Here is an 11260-nt window from a genome sequence, read left to right on the forward strand (position 1 = left end):
AAGAAAGCGTGTGTTGTTTCCATAATATTACCTGGTAATTGTAGATTATAATTATAAAGATTTGAACAATTGGCAAAACGTCTGATAATTACCTCCCCTTTACCCCGCAATTAGAAAGTTGGAGCACACCCCCTCACATATCCCTCCTCACACACACCCCCTCACATATACCCCCTCACACACACCCCCTCACACACACCCCCTCACACACACACCCCCTCACATATACCCCCTCACACACACCCCCTCACACACACTCCCTCACACACACACCCCCTCACATATACCTCCTCACACACACACCCTCACATATACCCCTCACACACACACCCCCTCACACACACCCCCTCACACACACCCCCTCACATACACCCCCTCACACACACCCCCTCACACACACCCCCTCACATATACCTCCTCACACACACCCCCTCACATATCCCTCCTCACACACACCCCCTCACATATACCTCCTCACACACACCCCCTCACATATACCCCCTCACACACACCCCCTCACACACACCCCCTCACACACACACCCCCTCACATATACCCCCTCACACACACCCCCTCACACACACCCCCTCACACACACACCCCCTCACATATACCTCCTCACACACACACCCTCACATATACCCCTCACACACACACCCCCTCACACACACCCCCTCACACACACCCCCTCACACACACCCCCTCACATACACCCCCTCACACACACCCCCTCACACACACCCCCTCACATATACCTCCTCACACACACACCCTCACATATACCCCTCACACACACACCCCCTCACACACACCCCCTCACACACACCCCCTCACACACACCCCCTCACATACACCCCCTCACACACACCCCCTCACACACACCCCCTCACACATACCCCCTCACATACACCCCCTCACACACACCCCCTCACACACACCCCCTCACATATACCTCCTCACACACACCCCCTCACATACACCTCCTCACACACACCACCACCTTGTAACAAATACACCAAAACAGGTGATCTGTCAAAGACTTTTTTTTCTTCAAAAGGATAAAGAAAAAAATACAAAGTTCTGTATAAAAACATATTGTACAGTGTAAAACATATTGCATAGTGTAAAACATAAAACTAGGCACAGTGTTGAAAATATAGGAACATTCAGTCAATCAATGCAACAAATAAAAAATACAGGCACAGTATTTTCAACAACACACGCTTTCTTTTACAGTCCAGTTTCACTTTAATTAATGGGTAAATATCAGGTAATTATTTCTGTACTTAATGAGGAAGTACCAGGTAATATTATGGAAACAACACACGCTTTCTTTTACAGTCCAGTTTCACTTTAATTACTGAGTAAAAGCCAGGTAAAATTGTCTGTACTTATTGGGTAAATACTTAGGAAATAGAATTACTGGGCAAGTAACTACAAGGTAAGTACCTGCCAATTACCAGGTAAAACATGGTAACTATCAGGTTAATTACAAGGTCAATAGAGTCATTTACACCCTCAGGGGTACATGCACCAATCCATTGATAATACATAAATCAATAATGAATGGGTAAATACCCGGTAGTTATCCATGAAATGTATAGTAAATACAAGGTAACTACATGGTCATTGAAGTGTAATTAGCTGGTAACTACCTCAAATATAGGTTATCATTTCCTGGTAGTTTGCAGAAAAATACTTAGTAATTACCTGGTACTTACTTAGAAATAATTCATGTAATTTCAGAGTAATTACATGGTAAATTGACTGGTAGTTACCAATATTAACCTAGTAAATACCTGTAATTTCCCTCATAGTTCCCATCTAATGTCTTTGTAATTACCTAGTAATGTTTAGTTTAAACAACCAGGTATTTACCATGTAATTACATGGTAAATACACATAATTACATGGTACAAGAAAATACTTAATAATTACCTAGTAATTACTGGGTAAATGCCTGGTAGTTACCATGTAATTACCTTGTGAATACAAGGTACTACTAGGTAATTACAGTGTAATTACCATGGTATTACCTGGTTATTACTGCACTGTAAAAGAAAGGGTTACCAGTGTAACACCTCAGCACTAGAGCAGAAACTCTCAACATTAGTAAGGGACGGCAGAAGACCTTGTAGCCCAGGCCTGGACCCACAACCTCCTCAGCTATCACTATGTTTACTTCCTTTCCCCAACGCTTCCTAATGTAGTCAGTTGAATTTTTGTTCATTGACGTGAATGCATTATATAATTTGCCTATGATGCTTCTGATCTTTTTTGAGTTATATGTGTTAATAAATACCTGGATTATTTTGGAAGGCTCTGCTGAGTCATAACTCCTTGTTTCCGTTAGGAAAAAGTTGCGGATCTGCAGACACCTGTAAAAATCCCCCTTCCCCAGCCCATACAGTCCATGTTCCAGACCAGATATCAGTACCATCAAGGTGACAAAACTTACTTATGATTTTTGAAAAGATCCATGTCTATAGATGATATTCTGGTATGAAAACCTTCCTGAGTAGCAGCTGTATCAAAGTTATCAGCTCATGAAGTTACCACCCCCTTCAGAAATTTACATTAGATGCTGGTGCATATCCTGGTTTAGACTCATGTACAGGAAATCTGTTAATGTTTCACTATATTGTCTTTGCTTAAAAGGTCCCCTTTAAAATGACACCATTCATGCAAGCTAAGATGTGTGGGTATATTATACATGTCCTGAATCCTTATGGTCCTGTGAGTATTCCAGTTTTTGTATTTTGTGTCTCTGTTGTTCCTAGATGACACAGGGATAAAAGATAATATATCATTAAGGTGAAAATTGTGTAAAAATGTGTGTTGTTTATAGTTTAAAGAGCTACAGTGACCTCTATGTTGGTCAGAAAGATTCACATCTTAGCTTGAATGAATGCTTAAAAGGTCCCCTTTAAAATGATACCAAAGACAATATAGTGAAACATTGACAGATTTCCTGTACATGAGTCTAAACCAGGATATGCAGCAGCATCTAAAATGTACTTTTGCTGATAACTTTGATCCAGCTGCCACTCAGGAAGGTTATCATACCAAAATATCATCTACAGACATGGATATTTTCAAAAATCATAAGTAAGTTTTGTCACCTAGAGTGGTACTGACAAATTACATTTTGGACTCTGGCCCATGGACTAATAAGCCTGATGTAAATCCTCAAGATCATCAAAGACTCCGTTTGTTACTATCCGACACATAGAGGGGATGCCTTGCTTCGCCATGCGTCTCTATCTATGGTCTAGAGTCGCTGGGAGGAAGTGTGGGTCAAATGCTGGCCAGCACAACAATTTAATGTCTTTGTGGAGGTTATATCTCTTCACCACTTTAAACCATATTTTTCTTCACTTTCTTTCTTTCTTTGGCTGCAGTTAATTTTCTAGGTGTCCCAAACAGTTGGGACAGGTCTTCATCCAAGAAAATAACTTTGCACCAGTCTCTTGATGTAAAGTTTCTGTGTTTTGATGGTTTTTCTCTGAGAAAAGTGTCTTATTTTCTGGTCTCCTTGACACTGGGCCATTGTCCAAAGTTCTTGGCCTGGCAGCGCTACAGAAATGTGGACATCCACCAGATGGCGCCGTTGAGCAGCTCTGCACTGGCGGCTCAAGTCCTGAGCTCAATCCTGACATACAGGACTGTCTCAGAAAATTAGAATATTGCGATAAAGTTCTTTATTTTCTGTAATGCAATTACAAAAACAAAAATGTCATACATTCTGGATTCATTACAAATCAACTGAAATATTGCAAGCCTTTTATTATTTTAATATTGCTGATTATGGTTTACAGTTTAAGATTAAGATTCCCAGAATACTCTAATTTTTTGAGATAGGATATTTGAGTTTTCTTAAACTGTAAGCATTTTTGTTTTTGTAATTGCATTACAGAAAATCACAATATTCTAATTTTCTGAGACAGTCCTGTGTACAGTATAATTGGAACAGAGCATGAACAAGGAGAGGTTTGTTTTAGGATAGTCAAAGAAAGTATAGGGTATAACTGCAGGTTTTGGAATGTCAAGTAAGTGGTACCTTTTAATTTAATCTTTAGATGTAAATGTACATGTACTTTATTTATATAGCCCTTTACAGCCACCTCTAGGTGAGCCAAAGTGCTTTACAGAATAAAACATACCGAAATACAACATGCATTCATGAGACTGAGCAAAAAATAAAATAGAATAAAAAAAGAATAAAAATAATAAAAGAATAAAAAAAGTGTCACCACACTACTGGGTATTAAAAGCCATTCTAAATGAATACGTTTTAAGCCTTGATTTAAAATTGAAATTGAAAATGCTCGGTCCCGTACTGATTGCCAAGAAAATGATTACTGTGAATTGGAAGGACAGTAAATCACCGACAGTAACACAGTGGAAGCAGAGACTGAAGCAGGTTTACATCATGGAACAGATGACCACAAGGCTACAAATGAAAATGGACACTTTTGACCAAAGATGGGGAGATGTTGTGTTGTATTTGGATACTGATAGAAATAGGTTGTAGTAAAAGAAGGGGAATTGTCTTAATAAGTAATCTTGCTGTCTGTATTAATGTCGATTTAATATGCACTTTTTGATTGTCTGTGTATGGGGGAAATGTTCTGTTATTTGTGAAAAAGGAAAAAATAAAAAGTTATAAAAAAAAGAAAAGGCTCGGTCCCCCCAGCGCTTGAACTTTGACCTGGGAACCTCCAACAACAGTTGGTTTGAGGATCTCAGGTGAACAGATTACTGCTGGATGTCATGATTGTGACGATTATAGTCAGTACTCGAGTTGAGGGGGGAGGAGGGGGGGTCAAGGGATGGCACCCCCCCTGAAATAAAAGTAAAACTGCCATCTCCCCTTTCCATCCCTTATGTCATTTCATCAATGAATGTGGTTTTACTGCTATTTCAACATTTAGTCATCACCAGAAAAATAACACCAGAAAAATAATTTATTTGACAATTTTCACCCGTTTCAAGTAAATTTTCACTTGAAATAAGTAGAAAAATCTGCCAGTGGGACAAGATTTATCTTCTCATTACAAGCAAAAAAAATCTTGTTCCACTGGCAGATTTTTCTACTTATTTCAAGTGAAAATTTACTTGAAACCGGTGAAAATTGTTGTTTTTTTCCAGTGATGAGTCTTGTTTTAAGTGTAATGAGATTTTTTTACTAAAATGAGACATTTTAACTAGAAATAAGACAAATTTTCTTGTTAAGATTTTGAGTTTTTGCAGTGATCCATGTTACTTATCCTGTGAAGGACAGAGTCATATTGATAAGTTCAGAAAAGTGTTTTTTATTGTTGTGTTTTGATGTATTTGATGTAAGCCCAGTGGATATTTAAAGCTTACAGAAGGCTGCATTTAACTGCTGCTATGTCATTCCTGCAGTATTTCTGCAGCTGTTTTGGTCACTGCTATTATTTGTAATATATTATATTATTTGTAATCAGCACAAATTATCTGTCCCCATATGATCAAATCCACCATCCCCCCTGATTTATTTTTTACAACTCGAGTACTGATTATAGTCTCAAGTTAGACTGAAATTCACCTGAACATGCAGCAGTGTGAAGAAAGGAACATAGTTCAGTTGCAGAGAGCAGTAAGAGCCAGCAGGGGGCAGCACGGTGACGTCAGCAAGTGCGAGAGCCGTCACTCATGTCAGAATAGCAAGTGGTGTTAGAAATCAAACTGGAATTAAAGTTCAACACCACAACAAGAATAATTATTTACAAAATCGGTTTGACAGAATGAAGAAATGAAACATGTTCCTGTTTTCCTGCAGAGACACCGTTTGCAGCGTTCTGCACACTCAAGTTTGTGTGGAGTAAACTGGAAAACTGCAGCGAATGGGATCCGGATCCATGCACCTCGACTTTGCTGCTCGTTACAGCAAAGGAAAGACTGGATAAAACACGGCAACCTGACAAACCACAGCAGGACAAGCTGGCGGAATGTTCGGAATGAGAAGAATCACATTAAACACACCAAACCAAATCCTAAAAACACCCGATACAGTGACAAAAACAGGAAAACAGTTCTGAAAGTGCAGATAAAGTGAATAAATGAAACTCCTGTGGGGAGCAGAAGGTGGAGACTCTCTCTCTCTCTCTCTCTCTCTTTCAGTCTTTTTTTTCCTCATCTTTGATGTTTTATTGAAAGTTTGCAATATACAAACAAGGTACAATAATCAGACATTTCAGTTCACAACCTGCAACATCAGCAGCACAGAGCACAGTTATGCATCATCAACAAGAACATTAGAAAATTAGAAATAAATAAATAAAAAAAATACATGAAAGAAACAAAACCTTGGTGTGACAGACTTCATAATATCTCACATAAAATGAGAATAATATTTGTGACACCTTAATGATTGAAAATCTCAGAATGGATATCCATCATTGATATACATTTCTTATTTGTAATTAACTCAAGAGACTTGAGATATTTGATTTTTGAAGATATTTATTTCGAACATGCATGATAAAAAAGCGTACAAAAAAGTGAAAAAAACAGAATACAAATATATATATATATATATATATATATATATATATATATATATATATATATATATATATTATATATATATATATATATATATATATTTGTATTCTGTTTTTTTTTCACACTTATCGAGTCCTACACCTGAATCTTACGAACATTCTTACATATAACAAGACGAGTTTCAATAACTGTTCCATACGGTGATATAATACTCAATTATATGTATATATAAATATAGTCAAAGATACCATAGATAATAATCAACTTCAATCAAAAACAACTTAAATAACGGAAAAGAGTTTTGGAATTGACATTTATGGATGTGAAATTTTCCTAATAAAATACAAAGATTGACAATAGTACATAACTTCTTTTCTTTGAATTCATTCAAATAAGTAATAATGTTCTTCCCTTCCTCTCTCTCTCTCTCTCTCCGTCTGCCCCGGAGTCTCTCCCCCCTGTGACGTCAGCGGCTGCTCGCTGAACGGACTCTCTCTCTCCTTCTCTCCTTCTCTCCCTCTCCCTCTCTCCCTCTCCCCCTCTTTTCTCCCCTCTCTCCTGTGAGCAGAAACAGACCGGGACTCGGGGATCTGACCTCCGTCCTGCAGACCCCCCTCACCTGTGCGCTCCTCACCTGTGCGTCCTGCGCGTCCTGCGCGTCCTGCGGGGGAAAGTCCGGCACAGGCACACGCAGCAGCAGCAGGAGGAGGAGGAGGAGGAGTGGAAGGAAGGAGGAGTGGAGGGAGGAGTGGAAGTACAGCTGGAGTTGCTCGGGTAGTTTTCCTCGCCCTCCGGAGGGGTCTGGGAGTGAAACATGGAGCGGGCTGGAAGTTTGCTGCTGCCCGCGGCTCTGCTGCTGCTGTCCCTGGGACCCGCGGCCGTGCGCGCAGACACCTTCAAGGGTAAGTGAGTGGACCCCCGGGGGGACCCCCCCAGGGGCCAGATCTGAGCTGGGTTTAAGCTTCTGGAGAGGTTCTGGGCAGGATCGGGGGAGGAAGAGGCGAACATGGGAGTTTCTGCGTGTCGGCATCCAAGTTTCCAGCTGGAAAATCTCCTCCTCCTCCTCCTCTCCTCCCCTCCGCGCAGCTCCGGCTGATCCGAGAGCAGGAAAAGTCCCGGGCAGAGGGTCCTGCAGGCACAAGCAGCAGGTCCAGAATCAGAACTGGAGTGTGTCACTAGAGCCAGAGCAGAACCAGAAGCAGCACTGGCTTTGTTGCTGGTTTTTTGGGGGGAAGTCAGTAGGAACTCCGCGTAAAATCCGCGTAAAATCCGCGTAAAATCCATCAGTTCCCGAACCCGCGTCCTCCACAGCTGTGACTGAATGATGTCGTTGCGACTAAAACTCTTATCGATCACAGGGACTGCAGTGGTAACGCAGCAGAACTCGGTCCAACTTGGTAGAACTATACACAGAAGATTTGCAAGATGCAGCGCATTTAATCAGCGCTCTTTTGTTCGCATCCTGAGACAGAGTCAGATTAACACTGAGGGTTCAAGCATCTTTATTGATTGTATTGATCCCTGCGCTTCGATCTTGTTAGAGACCAGTAGAAACCAGAAGAATCAACAGTCGCAGCACAGAAACGGACGTTTTCCCCTCCCCTGGAGCCAGCAGAGTTCTGTTTCAGGGGGGAGAACCGGGTCACCTGGAGGGTCTGGGTTTGGTCTGCAGGTCTGGGATCTGTCCAGAACTCGTCCAGCCTTCAGTCCTGAAGGGAGAAGGTGACCAGGATGAGTTGATGTCGTGCTTCTTCTGTTTAGTGTGCAGAAATGGCTCTGGGAACCTGGAATTGTTTCCTTATTTAGGGGCTCTCTTGGTTGCACCGTTCTGCTTCTTCTTCTAGCCCCGTGGAGAGTGTGATATACAGGACTGTCTGAGAAAATTACAATATTGTGATAAAGTCCTTTATTTTCTGTAATGCAATTAAAAAAACAAAAATGTCATACATTCTGGATTCATTACAAATCAACTGAAATATTGCAAGCCTTTTATTACTTTAATATTGCTGATTATGGTTTACAGTTTAAGATTAAGATTCCCAGAATATTCTAATTTTTTGAGATAGGATATTTGAGTTTTCTTAAACTGTAAGTCATGATCAGCAATATTAAAATAATAAAAGGCTTGCAATATTTCAGTTGATTTGTAATGAATCCAGAATGTATGACATTTTTGTTTTTGTAATTGCATTACAGAAAATCACAATATTCTAATTTTCTGAGACAGTCCTGTATTTGATGAGCTACAAAGACATGGGTCCTGAAAAACAGAGCTGTTGTGTTAGTGAGACGCTCACTCGGCATCCTCATCCTCACGGTTCCTTGTCCTGCACCCTGTACTCACCAGAGGTGATGAAGAGGGGAAGGTGATGAAGAGGGGAAGGTGATGAAGAGGAGAAGGTGATGAAGAGGAGAAGGTGATGAAGAGGAGAAGGTGATGAAGAGGGGAAGGTGATGAAGAGGGGAAGGTGAGCAGGGCCAGGATGAGGAACATGATTACAATGATTCCGTGTGAAGATGAAGATGATTATTTTCATGATGATGGTAGTGATGAAGAGGACGATGAGGGTGGTGATGAAGAAATGATGGGAATAGATTGATTTATTTTGTGTACATTTATTGAAAACAGATTCCTTTATTCATATAGATTTATTTACAAGCGCTTCTATTTTATCAAAGTGTGTGTGTGTGTGTGTGTGTGTGTGTGTGTGTGTGTGTGTGTGTGTGTGTGTGTGTGTGTGTGCGTGTGTGTGTGTGTGTGTGTGTGTGTGTGTGTGTGTGTGTGTGTGCGCGTGTGTGTGTGTGTGTGTGTGTGTGTGTGTGTGTGTGTGTGTGTGTGTGTGTGTGTGTGTGTGTGTGCGTGTGTGTGTGTGTGTGTGTGTGTGTGTGTGTGTGTGTGTGTGTGCATGTCTGGAATGAATCAATACATGAAATGATGATGATGAGAAGATGATGATAGTGGTGAGGAAGAGGATGATGATGAAGAGGATGAGGGTGATGATGAAGAGGATGATGATGATGAAGGTGGGAAGGTGTTGAGGAAGAGGATGATGATGAAAAGGATGATGATAATGATGATGATGATGATGAAGAGGATGAGGGTGGTGATGAAGAGGCTGAGGGTGGTGATGAAGAGGATGATGAGGGTGGGGAAGGTGTTGAGGAAGAGGATGATGATGAAGAGGATGAGGGTGGTGAGGAAGAGGAAGAGGAGGGTGGTGATGAAGATGTTGAGGTTTTTCACTTTACACTTTACATTTGATAGATAGATCGATACGAGGACGCCAAACTCTCACTGACGGGTCGCTGCGTGCGCATGCGCCCCCCCCCCACTCGGGGGGGGGGGCGATTCTGTAGCTCCATTTGGAGCTACAGAATCAACGAAAATAAAGCCACGTGATTTGGCTCCAAAGACTGAATGTGGTGATAGATTTATAGTTACAAAGGTGGAGTTGAATTGGTATTTTTTTTATCGTCATTTTTATCGTTATTGGGATAAATGCCAGAAATTATCGTGATTAATTTTTTAGTCCATACCACCCATCCCTAATACAACAATAATGTAAGTTCACCCGCTTTGAGCTATTTTTCACTTAAAACTCACTAAGAGGTCAGACAAGAAACTAACGGAAACCACCTGAAGATCTCACAGTTGTAAAGTATCAGTAAAGTGGTGATGGTTCTGTTGAAGCCTGGTGTTCTGCAGACGTTCAGCTGCTTTCAGAGGGTCGTCAGATGGATACAGTGTTTTGGGAACAGCGCTGAGCTCGCAGTGAGATGTCCTGAATCACATGACCCAACCTCTAGGAGGAGATCAAGAGCGTCGCAGCTTTGTTTGTCTGCAGCCTCTGGGTGTGTTTCATTTTTGCTCCTGCTGTCCCTCTCACTACTGCACATTTGGTCTATGTGTGTGTGTGTGTGTGTGTGTATGCATGCATGCGTGTGTGTGAAGCAGCAGAGAATGAAATTAAACTCTCCGCGGCCTAAGTCCAAGATGGCCGCCACGCCCTAATAACCGCAGTGATGGAGGAGGGCTAATGAGCGCGCCCGGTCGTCGGGGGCAACATCTGCTTGAGCCCCATCAGTAGTTCCTGGATTTCAGTTTCTGGACTCTGCTGTTGATCATCAGTTTACTTTTTCTTATAATGTAGGTGTCTTTCAAATGAAGATAATCATCTAAAAATGAAAGGCTGAATAAGATTTCTTTGATTTTAAAATAACCTTTTCAGACTTTTCAGGAGGAAACAGTGTGTGTGACTTTGTTTCTCTGTGTAGTACTTCTGGGCAACAGGGTCCCAGGTTTCAGGTGTCCAGGGGTTCAGAGGTCCCATTGTTCACAGGTCAGGGGTTCAGGGGTCCCATGGTTCAGGGGTTCAGAGGTTCAGGTGTCCCAGGGGTTCAGAGGTCCACTTGTTCACAGGTCAGGGGTTCATGGGTCCCATGGTTCAGGGGTCCCATGGTTCAGGGGTGCCATGGTTCAGAGGTCCAGGGGTTCAGGGGTACCATGGTTCAGGGGTGCCATGGTTCACAGGTCCAGGGGTCCCATGGTCAAGGTGCCCCATGGTTCAGGGGTCCCATGGTCCAGGGGTCCCATGGTTCAGATGTCCAGGGGTTCAGGGGTCCCATGGTTCAGGGGTCCAGGGGTTCAGGGGTCCCATGGTTCACAGGTCCAGGGGTTCAGGGGTTCAGGGGTCCCATGGTCAAGGTGCCCCATGGTCCAGGGGTCCCA

The 11260-nt window shown here is 42.1% G+C and overlaps 1 protein-coding gene across 8 annotated transcripts in view; it reads left to right on the top strand.

The window, feature by feature from the left end:
* The first annotated feature begins 7088 nt into the window (after window positions 1-7088).
* LOC133423533 (receptor-type tyrosine-protein phosphatase mu-like) overlaps window positions 7089-11260 on the top strand; it is a 258499-nt gene continuing 254327 nt past the window's right edge. For all 8 annotated transcript variants that reach the window (XM_061713736.1, XM_061713737.1, XM_061713741.1 and 5 more), the window contains exon 1: window positions 7089-7433. In XM_061713736.1, the coding sequence (XP_061569720.1) occupies window positions 7346-7433 (88 nt within the window). In that variant the 5' untranslated portion in view covers window positions 7089-7345. The remainder of the gene's footprint in view (window positions 7434-11260) is intronic.

This window comes from Cololabis saira, chromosome 22, assembly GCF_033807715.1.
Source record: "Cololabis saira isolate AMF1-May2022 chromosome 22, fColSai1.1, whole genome shotgun sequence".
Taxonomy (NCBI): Eukaryota; Metazoa; Chordata; class Actinopteri; order Beloniformes; family Belonidae; genus Cololabis; species Cololabis saira.